The following is a 16,643-nucleotide window of genomic DNA, read 5'->3' on the forward strand; positions in this document are numbered from 1 at the left end:
CGAACTTCAACCTGAAGCAAGTAAACCATAGTAAAGTTACAGTTGAGGCAGCAATAAGAAATACCATATAGATTTGAGCACTTAAGTTTGGACTTGATTATGATTTATTGTGCTGCATAAGTTCAGAAGAGATGATTAATGCTGTTAAATTATTAATTTTCCCAGAGTGGAAAAGGCCACTACCTAGGTCCTCATGACATAAATATTAAAGCCATTTCATCTTGAGGACTAGGTGAGCAATGAATTATAAGGACCACTATAGATTGATTCTAGGTTAATCAAAACTCTGTGCCTGTAATCCACAATTACTTTTTTCCCCACTGACCATTAGTTAAAATCATAAAAGAAGCTAGAAGCTCAGTGTACAAGATGAGAATTTATTTCTCACACATTATTCACAAAGCTGTTAATTTTTATTTTGGCCAGCAAAGACAATAGATTTCTATCTTTTAGGATTTGTTTCCATTGCAGAAAATAATCTTGAAAAATCAGGAATGCTCACATACTGATGGGCAAAACCTCAGCCAGTCTCAGGGGGCCACAGCCATCAAAACCAAATAGTCATTTGTGACCATGGTTTTGACAAATGGCAGCCTTTCTTTTTCAAAACTCAATTCTTATATCTTAGTAGTATGAGCACATAGCCTTCACGAAGTTGACTTCTTTTGTGTGGGTCTTGCCACAAACTGCGTTGAGTTTTGTTTGCTTATAGAAGTGCTGTTTCGTAAACTAGACAGAACATGCCTGGAAGGCAAATCTCCCTCTGTGGCATGCCATTTTGCCTTAGTATAGACTGTGCCTCCCAGAAATTTGTCATGATGCAGTGGAAAGAGTACAGGAGAGGGCCTTGAGCTCCTGTTCTAGACAACCCTCTAATCATTGATGATTGATGGGACGTACAGCAAATTATTTTATCTCAACTGTGGTTTGCTGTCATAATATCAGCATAACATTAGCTGCCACAGAATGTTATACAGAACAAAGAAATTGATGAGAAAAGGCTTCTTTTTGAACTCAGGACTTCTCCCTTGCTAAGTAGATGCTCCTCCAGCCCTTTTTGTTCTTGTTATTATTACTTATTTTTTATAGGGTCTTCCTTTTTTATTTTTGGACAGGCCAGACTGGACAATGATCTTCCATTTACTCTTTCTGTAGTGTCTGGAATGACAGACATACACCATTATGCCTAGCTACTTTTTTTTAACTACGTTTTTTATTGTGAAAATACTGTACAGAGGGATTACAGTTACATGAGCAAGGTAATGAGTACATTTCTTATCCAGCATTGTCCTGGAGGTGGGAGGGAAGGGATGGTAGGGAAAAAACAAAGGAGGAAGCAACAATGCTAGCTACTTTTTATGATAGGGTTCGAGAACTTTTGACCAGCTAGCCTCAAATTCTCAGATTGTTTTCCTCTTAATCTCAGCCTCTCAAGTAATTAAGATTACAGGTGTAAGCAACTTTTCCAGGCCTGAAAAAGCATATTTAATAGTCTAAAATGTAACGAAGCACTAGTGGCTCACAGCTACTCAGGAGGCTGAGATCTGAGGATTGTGGTTTAAAGCCAGCCCAGGAAGGAAAGTCTATGAGACTGTTATCTCTAATTAACCATCTAAAAATCAGGTGTAGAAATGTGACTCAACTGATAGAGTACTAGTACTTGGGCAAAAAAACCTCTGGGACAGCACCCAGACCCTGAGTTCAAGCCCCACAATCAATCAATGGATCGATCGATCAGTAAGTAAATAAAAGTCCAAAATATTTTATGTCTTCTCTATTATATAAGTAACATAAACAGATGTATAACATTCTTGTTTTGCCTTTTTGGTGTAAATTCCATCTTTCCACAGTTGTTCTCACTGATTTTTTAATAATGCTTTTTAAATAAATTACTGCTGTCTTTCTATAACTTTAGATTTTGAAATAAGCATTTAAGAAATTTGCCCAGTTAAAGATCCATACAATGAAGCTGGACACAATAGCACATGCCTGCTATTCAAACCACTCTGATGATGGATGCTGAGTGGATCACAGTTTGAGATCAACCCTGGGCAAAAAGCTGGTGAGAATCCCTCTCAATCAATAAGTCGGATGAGGTGGTGCATGCCTATAATCCTAGCTACATAGGAGGAATAAAAAAGAGGATCACAGTCCAAGGCCAATCCCTAACAAAAACAGAAGACCTTACCTGAAAAATAACAGAAGCAACAAAGGGCTGGGGGCATGGCTTGAGTAGCAGAAGTAACAGCTAGTTAATTGCATAACAAGCATGAATCCCTGAGTTCAAACCTCAGTGCAACGCACACACACACACACACACACACACACACACACACACACACACACACACACAGATTTGTGTAAAAAGAATATAGTTTTCTGGGTGCTGGTGGCTCACACCTATATTCCTAGCTACTCAGGAGACTGAGATCTGAGAATCACAGTTCAAAGCCAGCCCAGGCAGGAAAATCTGTGTGAATCTTATCTCCAATTAACCACCAAGAAAACTGAAGTGGCGCTGTGTCTCAAGTGATAGAGTGCTTGCCTTGAGCCAAAGAGTTCAGGGACAGTGCCCAGGCTCAGAGTTCAAGCCCCACAATGGACAACCAAAAAAAAAGAATATAGTTTTCCCATTCAGACCAAGAGTGTAGGATAATCCATAGTGATAACTCTATTATGTGCTTCTGCAGTTACTATGGTAATAACTAATGAGAAACCACTTGGAAATGCAGTGCTAGTCAGGGAGCCCAGGAACAGGAGCAGCACAGGGGAGCTGAGCTATAGCACCATCTCAACTGCAATGAGGAATAAAGGTGCAATCCGCTCTCCCACCTTTCGCTTTGCATGACAAGAAATGCAAATATTTGAGAAAATAACTTTGAAAGTTTGCATTTCTTCAGCAGACAGATGGAAAATTTCAAAGTATATTAGGTTAGGAGCATGTGCATGAACAAGAAACCCTCTCCAAAGACTATCTATATTTAATCAGTTAGGTACTGTATACATGCACAGCTTAAATATTTGGAATTTTCTTGTACAACTCTTTCAGTTACCTGGATATTTGAGCATATGGGTCCTGATTCTTCTTGATGAAAATTACTTTTCTTTTTCCTGAAACTACCTTAAACAGAGGCTATTATATGACACTTACTCTAAGATGCTTTGGGCTACAGTGATGTAGTGCTTGCCCTTTATTTCTTCTACCACATTGTAAACAGCTATGAACAGAGTGTCAGGACTTACCTTTATATCTTTCATATTTAGCTTCAGGATGGTAGAAGAAATGTATAAGGATTGTTAGGTTAGTAAGACTGCATGTAAAAAAAATTCTGTGGAAATAAGGTAAAGAATGAACCCAAAGTAGCTCCCTGAGTTTTCTCAGAAGGGAGAAAATTATGTCAAGCTATTTTCATCCCAAAATATGTTATAAATACACAGGGACTGTGCATTGTTGCTAATACACAATGTTGTATTGCTAATTACATTGTCTGTTCATCACCATAGCATCTCAGTATCTTTGCATTGAGAACTATCGATGGATAACACTGGATGTGGTCATCACTTTGGATATGTTTTCGTCCTCACATGACACACACTCGGATTCACTTTGCCCTTTGCTCAATCTAAGATGAAGTACACTATTGGAATGGAATCCACTGGTAAATAAATCCGTGACATGGAATACTTCAGCCTCTCTAAATATAACCTAAACAACGAGGATTGGTTTTTTTAAAAAAAAAAAACTTTTTTACTTATATATATATTTTTTGGTCTGTTGTGGGGCCTGAACTCTGGGCCTGGGTGCTGTCCCTCAGCTCTCCAGCTCAAGGCTAGTGCTCTAACACTTGAGCCACAGTGCCCTTCCGGGTTTTTCTGCTTATGTGGTATTGAGGAATCGAACCCAGGGCCTCATGCATGCTAGGCAAGCACTCTCCCACTGAGCCACCTTCCCAGCCCTAGTTAAAAACTTTTTGAGACATAACCATCACCTAATCAGATGAGTTGAAACTTTTCCTAGACTAACCCTTCAATTATGATTCTTCTGAAATGTGGTGTTACACTTTACTGATAAGTATTTTCTGGATAGTTTTAATTTGCTGGTTAAAATTTATCCAAAAGACAGTAATTGTATGTTCTAGTGGATGAAAAAAAAAAAAAGCCAGGGACATTTTAAAAAGCTAAAATACCTTGAGTTCCTAGGTAACATTTCATTGGCATTGCTGCAGGCTATAATCATGCTGGTTTTAATGCTTCTCTTTTTAAAAGTCCATTCATAAGCCTTCATAAGAATAAATTGCTAGAAACAATGCATATAATGGCAATGGCCATGTTACCGTACAGTTAGATGGGGCTTCTGCAACTCACAAAGCAGTAACAATAATGCTAGAACTCTTTTCTAACCGGAAAGTCATATGTCCCCTACTGGGGAGGTTGCTAGAGGACTAGGAGGAGGCTTTGAGAGGTTTGGGGAGGTCAGAATGGCAGTTGGAATGAAACAGAAGAGAACAGCAATAACCACAGCAGGTTACTAGAGGACACTTCAATCCTATTTATCTATTACTTCAGCATCAGACCTATCTGAAAGTTGGGGGTGAGGGTATAGGATCCAATAAAGGATCAGAAAGACTATAGAACACTGGGCCTGAGCACTCAATGCACAGGAGTCTCATCAAGTATTCTCTTCTCCTGACACTGGAAGTTCAGGAATCTTTTGTTATTATCATTTTATTGTGTTTCATCTAGATAAAAGGATTCCATATTCCTTATGCAATGTAGTCACTCTTCTCATCAGCAACTGTGTTCATAAAGTGATATACATATATATATATATATATATATATATTTATAAACAATCTAGCAAGAATTCCAAAAGCATAGTCTTAGATCTTGAACATCAAACATCCCAGGCAGGGCTGAGAAGTTGGCTCAGTGGTAGAGTGCTTTCCTTATGTGCGTGAGGCCCTGGGTTCAATTCCTCAACACCACATAAGCAGAAAAATCTGATAGTGGCGCTATGGCTCAAGTGGTAGGGCACTAACCTTGAGCAGAAGAGCTGAGGGACAGTGCCCAAGCCCAGAGTTCAGGCTCCATGACCAACAAAACACACACACACACACACACACACACACACACACACACACACACACACACACACACACACACACACACACACACACACACACACACACACACACACACACACACACACACACAAACATCCCATGCAGCATTCAATTGGATCTTGAATCTCTGTTTCCAATATCAAAATCCCCTAGCAATTATGACAGACATAGTGACATTCTGGCTACAGAATAGAAAACACTTACTGAACAGGAAATACATGGAATACTGTCTTGAAGAAAGTACTTTTATGTCTGTTTCAGGACGTCATGTTCTGGTTGGAATTCGCCCTCCATAAAAGATTGTGATTCTTCATTGAGCACCATGAAATAGAAAGGTTTAGGTCATACATTATTTCCTATGAAGCTTTTGTTACTGAAAATTATATTAAAGAGATGAAAGCTAAATATATAAAAAATTGTTTTATATCGTCTTGCTTTACTTTCATGTTTAGAAAGTATATTCATTTTCTCGTATCAGACAAATCGTCTTACATGTCCTTCTAATTTCATTTTAAAATGTGAATTCTTTTTCATTATAGTTCATTCATTGTACTACAGGAATTTATGTTTTACCATATGACAAACTGCTTTACTATCTTCTTATCTCAGTCTCAATTTTAAAATTTTTTCATGTCTGTCATACCGATTGGAATGACAATGTCCATATATAACATTCATATCTTTTATTAATGTGTACTTTTTCCTTGTTATACATATTTTCTTTTCCCAAATAAGTTTTGTGCTATTTCACTTGCAGACTTTACAAGATGTTTCTAATTGGTATTATACATCTCCAATCACTGAAAATGAACATTTTTCATTTTCAAAAAATTTTTGCTGTTCTCACCTGTTTTCGTCTAATTAAATTTGCAAGTATGTCAATAAGTCCTAAAATGCCTTTTAGACGTTTTGTGTAGAATTTCATTGAGTATCAAATAATGTCAGAATGAGTTACATTTTGTTTTAAAATTGCATATCCACACTTTTATGTATACATTATACTTCACCCAGAAGCCAATTTAAGTCTTCTGTGAGATGGTAGAGTGCTTTTTACATGGTCTTTGCTCACTGACTTACATTTTTACTAAGTATTCATATTTAGTGTATTATTTCTCCAATTATCTATTGTCTTATCTTGATAAAGTAATAAAACAGAAAGTGATTTGTATATACTTATTAATAACCAAACTATGTGTTGAAATTCCAGGATTTATTATATACTTGTTCAACTGATATTTTTGTGGACCACTCAAATCACTCATCAAATAGTGATGGGTAATTTTGTCTTTACCTGATAATAATTTTCCTACTGGATTTTAATTTCCTGCTGTATTGCATGGGCTAAAATTACCACAATAGGGTTAAGTAACAGAAGGTAGTATCTTATGGATGTACTAATAATGTCAAACTTGCTTGAAAACTTCAAGTTTGTCATTTGCTTGAAGTATTCTTTATCTCACTAAGGAAGAGTTTTGTTTCCTGGTTAAGCAGTAGATAAATATTTTCAATTTTGTCGAATGTCTTTCTAATATATGTTCAAAGTTATTTAAGTTGTTATGAAGTCTCATTTGTAAGATTCAGTCCACAGTTGTAGTCTTTCCACATTCTGGCAGTATTTTCCCTTTAATACTGTATTTTAATATAAACAAGCAAACTTTTTGGCTTAATGCTTAGTTCTGTTTATTTTGTGAATTCATTCCATTCTCTTTTTATCTTTGATTCCTTTCTAAATCAACTTTATTAAAGTGTTTATGATCATTGATATTTCTGATGAATTTGTGCATGTGTTTGTTGCTTTTTGTCCGTGTTATACAATATCTGAGAAAAACAACTCAAGAAAGGAAGGATTTGTTTTGGTTCTTAGTTTTAGCGCCTTCAGTGCATGCTTACCTGGCTCCATTGCTTCAGGATGCACATGAGGTGAAATTATCATAGAGAAAGAATGTGGAAGAAATAAGCTGTTCTCCTCATGAAAGCCAGGAAGCAGACAAAGGTAGACCAAAGCCAGGGATGCAATATATCCATTAAAAACACAATGCATCTGCCTGTTAACAGCCCATTCCCCTATAAACTCATCCATGCAGTAGTCCATTGATGAACGTAATTCCCTCATGATGTAGTAATATGTCAGTAGTGATACTTGCCAGAGGCCTGGTCTTCAACATATTGATCAACCTTGGAAGAAGGGCATCATGCCGGGCGCTGGTGGCTCACGCCTGTAATCCTAGCTACTCAGGAGGCTGAGATCTGAGGATCACGGTTCAAAGCCAGCCCGGGCAGGAGAGACCGTGAGACTCCTATCTCCAATAAAACCACCAGAAAACCGGAAGTGGCGCTGTAGCTCAAGTGGTAGAGCACTCGCCTTGAGCTGAAGAGCTAAGGGACAACGCCCAGGCCCAGAGTTCAAGCCCCACGACCGACAAAAAAAAAAAAAAAAAAAAAAAAAAGTTAAATGTTAACAAGAGCACACTAAAGCTACCAGCACAACTATGTTTATTGCAGCATTATTTACCATAGCTAAGATATGGAACCAACCCAGATGCCCCTCAGTAGATGAATGGATCAAGAAAATGTGGTATATATACACAATGGAATTCTATGCCTCCATCAGAAAGAATGACATTTCCCCATTTGTTAGGAAATGGAAAGGTTTGGAAAAAATTATATTAAGTGAAGTAAGCCAGGCCCAAAGAAGCATAGGTCCCATGGTTTCCCTTATTTGCAATATCTAGTATAGGTATGAGTCAAGCAGAAAAGGTCAGATAATGTGATGTTAGGAAAATGAACCCTTAGATATGTATTTTAATGTTTTCGTTTCTTTCATGCATATGTTTCTAACGGATTTATAAGATTATTTCTTTGTTGCTTTGTATGTCCCTCCCCCACAGTGTAACCCCCGCTTTCACTATATTTGATGTCAGTATAACATGTGGAGGAGATGGGGGCAAACAAGTCGTTTAAGGATTCAGGTGGACCTGTTGCAACAATGAGAAGTACAAAATGTCATGTCAAAACCAGCTTTACAAAGTCGGTGGGGGGGGGAGGGGGGTATAATTGGGTGGGGGGAGGGGGGAGGCTGGGAAGGGAGGTGAAGGGTAAACAAAGGAGGAGGCTGCAATGCTTGGTAAGAAATGTATGCATTATCCTGCCCATGTAATTGTAGCCCCTCTGTACAGTATGTTCTCAAATAAAATAAAATAATATTAAAAAAAAAAAAGAAGGGCATCATATCCAAACCAAAACAATGGATTTAAGATATGTGTGATTACTGAAAGAAAAAGTCACTAAAAGATGTCAGAAATGGAATTCTATGCCTCCATCAGAAAGAATGACATTGCCCCATTTGTTAGGAAATGGAAAAACCTTGTAAAAAATTATATTAAGTGAAGTAAGCCAAGCCCAAAGAAACATAGGTCCCTTATTTGTAATAACGAGTGTATGTCTGAGTCTAGCAGAAAGGGTCAGATAAGTTGATGTTAGGGAAATGAACCCTAAGATATGTATTCAAATGTTTTTTTCTTCTTTCATGTGATTGTTTCTAACACATTTATAAGATTATTTCTTTGTTGCTTTGTATGTCCCTCCCCCATGGTATAACCCCTGCTTTCACTGTATTTGATGTTGGTATAATTTGTGGAGGGTAAGGAGAAAAACAAGTCGTTTAACTAGGGATACAGGTGGACCCATGGCAACAATGAGATGTACAAGTCGTTATGTCGAAAAACAAACTTTACAACTTTGGTGGGGGAGGGTGGGAGGATTGGGTGGGGAGTGGGGGAGGATGGGAAGGGATGGGAAGGGGAAACAAAAGAGGAAGCTACAATGCTTGATAAGAAATGTACTCATTATCTTGCCCATGTAATTGTAACCCCTCTGTACAGTATTTTCACAATAGAAAAAAAGACCAAACCAAAAAAAAAAAAAGAATCTAACATATATATTCTACAAAATTAAGAAGAGTGAGGGAAGGGTTGGGTAAGGAAGATATGGGTGAGAATGTCAAAAGAGATGACATTGATTGAGATATATTCATAAACTGCTTTGTTACATGGCAATGCTTTTATACAAGTACTTAAAGATAGACAGACCAATAGATCAATCGATCAATCGATTGATTGATCAATAGATAGATAGAGCAAAAAAAGTTGTCACAAATTATTTCCTATAAAGGTATCTCCCTAAATAATTACACAAAAGGTTATAGAGTTATAGTTTCTTCAGTGCAGTGGCCCCCTAAGGTATTTCCTAGAACTCCAACTATGAGATATCCATAGTACACAGTTTCCTATTTAATAACAAAGGACATAGGAGCAGAAATCCAGCTGGTTGACAGGGCCATGTTTGTCATGTCTCTTCACTATAAGTTGTAAATATCTATCTAAATCTTAGGTTAGAAACAAGGGAACGATCCGTATTGAGTATACATAGATCTACCAGGCTTAGAAGACTTATAATCCAATGGAGTCAATAATGTTTGTAACAACTCCAAAGACTGAGCCTCCAAAAGAGATGATGTCCCATTGCAAGAATCAAAACTCACAGCTCAAAGACATGCCTTCCTCATAGCCAGTCATAACTCTTCTAGTCCAAATGACCAAATGATATTTACCACCCAGCAGATCCACGTACAAATAACCAAAAGTGCAAATTCTCACTGGGGTTACTTTGATATATGCATCCTATGATCTTTGGCATAACTAACATATGTCAGTGGACTATTTCTAATCTTATGTTACTGGAAATTCCAACACTAAATCCTGTTTTCTTCTTTGCTCCACATGTACGCAGGTAAAACATGGAAATTATGCTTTTGTATGGGATGCAGCTGTGTTGGAATACGTGGCTATCAACGATCCAGATTGCTCCTTTTACACCATCGGGAATACTGTCGCCGACCGGGGTTACGGAATCGCACTGCAGCACGGCAGCCCGTACCGAGATGTCTTTTCACAAAGGTAAGTTAAGTTCCAAAGAGGAGAAGAGACATTCAGACAAAATACTTCCTTCAACAAAATAATCTATTTAAACACAATAACCCAATGTAGCTTTGTTGCACTTTATTTGCTTTGACAGGAGAAGCAGAATAAACAAGGAAATGGTGGTGGTCACTGCCCGTGCCATCAAAAGATTTTCTGCCAAAGCATGTATTGAAGTGATACTTCTCCCATAAATACAGAGAAGTACTGCTCGCTTTAACTTACCTCACTCTCAGGAATGTGATATGCCAAAGAGTATAGAAGTGTTGGAAAATTCTTTGAGAACTCAATTGATCAGTCTTGTCTCTCGATTTTGGTGACTACCAAACATCATAGAGTAAGGTAGACTAAATCATCTTGAAGAGCATTAAAGATGTTCAATGCAGGACCAAGTTATATTTACATTGTGCTGAAGTGAATACATGTGGAGATCTTTCCAAGTGATTTTGCTTGACTAAAATGTTTTTTCATATATACATATATATGCTGGTCTTGCGGCTTGAACTCTGCACTACTAGTTTTTTGTGGTTAATTGGAGTAAGAATCTCACAGACTTTCCTGACCAGTCTGGCTTTGAACTATAATCCTTAGATCTCATCCCATTGAATAGCTAGGATTATAGGCATGAGCCACTGGCACCCAGCTTTATAATTATATTTGTCTTTCTTGGTTTCTCCATTGTTTCATACAATGGGCAAACATAAGACAAAGAAATCATAGCCATCATCTGCCTTTCTTCTTATACTGCACTATAAGATTTATGATTTGATTCTCACAAGGAAGGTAGAAAATATTCCTTTACCTTAAAAGCACAGAGCTCTAATCCTTTTATTCCCCAATGAGAATTAGATATTATTTGAGTGTTTTTTGTTGCCATTTCATATGGAGGAGCAAAGTAAATTCATTAATTATCCACTTAGGGGCTCCCTGAACAGAGAACTGGAACAGAGAACTCTGCACTTAGTTGACTAGAAGGAGCCCTAGCAAAGTAGTTGTGAAAGAAGTTAAACAATTAATGGGTTTCCCTTTAGAGACATAATGTATAAACTATCCCCTAGCTCTGAGAGCAGAAGTGACATTATCAAGAAACATATGTAAACGTTAAGCAATATGAAATTGAACAGTTAAGTATACAGAGTATAAATACGCATTTAAAAATTCTTGTATACACTTCTCTAATGCCAATACTACGAACCCTCCACCAGCCTTGTGGGGCTCTGAGAAGAGAAATGTCTGCCTAGAGTGTCTATCCTCAAAGCTACTGTGGTACTCTGAGAAGTAGTGAGAATGTTCTTAGAAGGATGGGAAGAAGGGACGTGCAGGGCTCTGTGGAATTAGAGCAATACCCAGAAGCCAGGATGCTGAAAGGAAAAGGATGTACAGATCTGAAGGTCCCTCATTTCTCTTAATCCTTCCAGAGATCTCTTGTCCTCCTTAGATTATGGAAGCTCTATTTCATTCTAGACACAGCTAATGATGAAGGGACTTTGAAAAGCAAGGATTATTTTTTTAATCCTAACTCCTAGTATTTATTTCAAAGAATCTTTCAGCCTATACAATAGCCAGTAGGATAAGCATGAAGACCCACAATCCTGGATCTAGATACTTCCAGGAAACAGATCTGCTTCTTCTAAAACAATCTCCTCTGTCTTGAGATTTCAGTAGATACTGTATTATTTTTAAGAGAGTTATTACAATAATAAAAATTAGGTATGGCTAAAGAGTAAAATTTTGAACAAAATATTTCAGAGAATAGAATTTCAATTCTCTCTCTCTCTCGCTCTCTCTGTAAGTAATATTGACTTTTCTGGAAAATCATCTTAGTCCATTTTACTCAAATCATTTTTTTTAATTCAAAGAACCATTTTACTCCCTAGACATGGCTTCAATGCATGTTTTACTGCTTTAAATTTGAACAGAAAATTTGATGCCACTGAGGAAAAATCAAAGAAGATACTGTTTTTTGATAGTCCCTTAAATTATTATAACAGTGCCATCAAGGTATTCCTGTGATATATTCCAGATGGATTTCCATGATAATTATGTAGATAAAGGAAACAAGCATAGAATTTGAGACGACTGGGACTTTGGCATGCATTTAGTTGAACTTTCTAATTTATTTTTTATAGTGAAAGCAGGGGTTATATTGTGGGGGAGGGACATACAAAGAAACAAAGAAATAATCTTATAAATGTGTTAGAAACAAATGGAACTTTCTAATTTAAAACTTAATCCAAGAAGGAAAGTTAGGTGATGGATGAAGAATCTAACCTTTGGTCAAAATCTACTCTGGAGACCACTGGTCCAGGGTCTTGGTCCAGGATCTTGTCTCCAGCCCTGTTTTGCTAGTTATTATCTTCAAAAAAAATCCAAATTTCTATGTTTAAAACTTAGTAGTAGAATAAATGTTTTAGAAGCAGTTCCAGCAATATATTACATAAGGGAGCAAGGGTATTAGTTAGAAAATATGTTCAAGGGAGCCATATAAACATCATTAGAACATCCATTTTAAATTTGTCATTGCTTTGTAGATAAAAGAAAAAAATAGTACCAAGATGGATAGCATGCTTCAGAATGTGTTATTTACAACTTAGACAGTTACAGTTTAGAGTAGTAGTTAATATTCATTGAAGACCTAGGTGCCTTGTTACAGCATTAAATCGCTATCTAAATTAGATATTTAAGCCTCACAATAAATGTGAAGTACTAATATTAACCTCATTTTGCATATACAGAAACCGAATCACCGAAAAAATATATTTGCCATTTTTCCTGGTTCAAAGCTAACAAGCGCCATAGCCAGGTTTGGAACCCAAGGTATCAGATTCTACATTATTCTTTCTCATTCTGCCAGCATTTTACGCAAGAACCAATGCAGGAAACAACTAGCATGCAACCTGCCCTCCTACCTGCTCAGGTAGTTACCTTCCTGAGCAGGTCTAAGGAAGGAATAAAAAATGCTCAAAGGCATTTTAATGTTTAATGAGACATTCAGTTTGAATGAAACATAGTTGGCTTAGGGAAACTTAAACACCAAAACTGAACTCTCTGAGGAGAGGCAGCTCTATCTGAAGTTGAAGCTGGCCTCTAGCCACCAATGAGAAGTCAACAACAAATGTGTTGCAAACAGAAAGTCGTGGGAAATGCTGTAGTATTTTCCCTCAGCTCATCTTCTTTTGCTATAAGTAGCTTAAGACACTACTTAACCAAAGCTTTAATTCTGCCTTCATAGAAAGAATTTTAATTCATTATGACTTTTTAATTGGTAACATCCGTAATTACCTCTTATCTATCTCATTTCATAGTTATTTGAGCAGCTCAAATAAACTCACATTATAATTGGTTAGGCTGTCTACTCATATATTGAATGTTTGCTAATAGGAAATAGAATCTGCTATTTCTGGATATGAATTATGGCTAAGGTTAAAATAGAAAAAAATTCCATATGGAATAAGCTCCTTAGGCTAGATAATTCTAAGAGATGCCCTAGTGATTTGTGTTTATGAAAACACCAACTTAAAAAGAAAAACAAACCTCAGTGTGTTGTTCACTCACTTCATTTTCTGAACAATTCATTCTGCCATTAAAGTTGTTTATGTTTTTTAATAAGAAATCAGAGGTTATTTTGTTTTATATGTTACTGACCTCAGGAAATACATGTAATAATCTTGTGACATTCTTTCCAACATTCTTGAGGGGTAAGAATATGTAAACCCAGTGAAAGGAGCGGACAAGCTAAAAATTACATATATGTGGGCTTCCTGCTCTGATAGGATTTCCAACTTCCTCCACAATAATGATTCTCTTAAGAACATTTTTTGTTCTAATAATTTCTCTCAACCTTCCATTACTTTTTCATTGATTTCTTGGTATTCTCCCATCTTTGAGCTAATCATCATGAATGTTACTAGTGTGGATCTCTTTTTGTTATTGTGTTAGCAAAAAAAAAATGTTTAAAAGTACCCTCCAAATCAGAATATATTCAATAAAATGATTTAGAATCCTTGTTTAAAAATTGATGAGAGGATATACTACGATGCACCAGGATATTCTTGGTCCATCCTTAATTGTGGACCAACTATCTCAATTGGAGACACATAAAATTATTGAAAAAGTAAGTAAAAACCATTCTGCTCTCAACTTCTGTGATATCAACTATTTGAAATCGCCCATCTGAATATCATATGGTACTTGTTATTCTGAACCTGGCCCTTTTTCACTTCTCATAATGATCACTAGTTCAATCCATGTTGTTGTAAATGGCTGGATTTCATTATGGCAGACTATGATTCCATTGTATATATAACACATATTTCATTAATCCATGAGTTGATTGACACATGGTCTCCATTTCTTGGCTATTGTGAATAGTGGTGAACATGTCTCTTTGACATATCAATTTGAAAATATGTGGGTGTTCTGATAGTCCCAGAACAATTTATTGGAGAGGCTGACAGTTCCTTGATGAACATTATTAGCACCTTTGTTGAAAATCAGTTGGCTCTACTGTGTGAGTTTATGTCTAGGCTGTCGATTCTATTCCATCACTGGTGTGAATCTTTTATTAAGTCCAACTTTTATTAGTGCCATGCTGCTTTGATTAGTACAGACACATAATTGAAGGGTACAAAAATCAGTCTAGGAAGAATATATATTATGAAATGGGAATTAACTAGCATTGAGGGTATCAGTTTGAAGTTCATTGTTATATCTCTGATATAAACTTCAAGAAGACTGAAAGCTTTATTGAGATGTATTCTCAACATCTAGTAGAATGTCTACTAAGTAGCTGACATTTGAGAATATTAGTTGAGTGAGTAATGAATATTTGAATGACCAAGGAAAGGTAAAATCATTGTGACATTCTTTAGCCTTGCTGGCTGTGAGATAGGGAAGCCATTCGTGGAAAGGAAGTTAAAAGAAGAAACTTGTTTGAGAGGTAAGTGTTAAACCTGTTAAACCGGTAAAAACCTGTTGAGCGTTAAACCGGTAAAAACCTGTTGAGATTAGAGGTTGTCATATCCATAAGACACTGTGATTGACAAGTGACAGGGCAGAAGAGAATTTGAGGAAGAGGCTGGAGCAATCGATACAGACTTGAGGAAACTCTTCATGGCTTGGGATCATGAAATGCAGAGACAGACCATGGAAATGCACAGGGATAAAAAGGGAAAACCTGCTCTGCCTGCTTTCGATATTGCTCTTTTGTTTCCCCATTCACAGTCACCATCCTAGTGGAATCTCTTAGCACGCTGTTCCTCTTTTCTCCTGTGATCACCCTTTCTCTCCATACTTATTCATACCTTATGCATTCTTTTTTATCCTAAGTGTTAAAGTAGACAAGTAAATATGATGGGATGGATCAAAACCAGTGAAGATGTCAAGAACAGTAGGACAGAGCAGTCATCTAGGGGAGAGGAGCTGATGGGTGTTTTAGTAAGGACAACAGAGATGGCAAAAGGTCTTACTACCTAGGCCCACATAGGTAGCACATTGACAGCACTGACTGGCAAATGGTTGGGCTGTGATGGGTGACAGGTAAATGGAGGCATAGGATAGGTTTTGTGTTTCCTGCCTGAATAAGTCATGCCATTAGTGAACTTATCAGTCGGGTGCCTGAAGTAGATTAAGAATCTGGGGGAATGAAGACTTCAGCCTTGAGTCTGGTGAACTTGAGATTTTTTTAATTAGGATAATCTAAGTTTATGCATGAAGTTTGTTAGAATTGAATGTTAAATTTAGGTCTAGGCAGGGTTGGGGCCAGCACAACTGTAATCTCAGCTACTCAGAAAACAAAGATAGGAAGTGTTAAAGTAAAGGCCAGCTTGGATAAGAGTCTATCACAGAAACAAACCAAAAAAAGGGGGGAAAAAAAACAAAATAGACCAAGGGCATGGCTCCCACAATAGAGCTCTCACCTAGTAAAAGTAAGTTAACTAATAAATAAGGAAGTCATGAGAAGACAAAATACTAAAATGATCATTTGATGTGTGGATTGCACATTCTGTGGTTTCTCATCTATGAGAATAGGTGAGAACAGAAAGTGATTTAGTTACAGGATTTCAACAAAAAGAAAGGAAACCCAAGGTCAAGTTATCCTAAGGAAAGAGTTTTGTACCTCAGAGCAAAAATCTAGGGGTAAAATGGGACTCCATGGTTGGTTGGTTCAGAGGGTCAGACCAGATAGTGTCCTCCAGGAGCAAGGTTCTTCACTCATCTCCATCTATCCAACAGTGAGGAGCGTCCTCACTGCTGCTCACTGTGACACACAGGCAATGTAAAGAATAGTCTCTTCATCTTAGGTCATGAGTTTATCCCTGGACTGAGCAGATCCCTGGAGAAAATATACTTATGGTTAACCTCTCCCATGAGGCAAAAGCATCAACTATTACCAGGTACTAATGGCTCGAGCCTGTAATCCTAGCTACTTGGGAAGATGAGATCTGAGGATTGTGGTTTGCAGCCATATTAGGCAGGAAAGTCTGTGGGACTGTTATCTCCACTCTACCAAAACTGCCAGACATGGTGCTGTGGCTCAAGTGGT

At 37.2% G+C, this 16,643-nt stretch overlaps 1 protein-coding gene across 3 annotated transcripts in view; it reads left to right on the forward strand.

The window, feature by feature from the left end:
• Grid2 (glutamate ionotropic receptor delta type subunit 2) overlaps positions 1-16,643 on the forward strand; it is a 1,042,163-nt gene that overhangs the window by 901,680 nt on the left and 123,840 nt on the right. For all 3 annotated transcript variants that reach the window (XM_070022289.1, XM_070022287.1, XM_070022288.1), the window contains one exon: positions 9,912-10,078. In XM_070022289.1, the coding sequence (XP_069878390.1) occupies positions 9,912-10,078 (167 nt within the window). The remainder of the gene's footprint in view (positions 1-9,911; positions 10,079-16,643) is intronic.

This window comes from Dipodomys merriami, unplaced genomic scaffold (assembly GCF_024711535.1).
Source record: "Dipodomys merriami isolate MVZ:Mamm:240054 unplaced genomic scaffold, mDipMer1.0.p SCAF_15, whole genome shotgun sequence".
NCBI lineage: Eukaryota > Metazoa > Chordata > Mammalia > Rodentia > Heteromyidae > Dipodomys > Dipodomys merriami.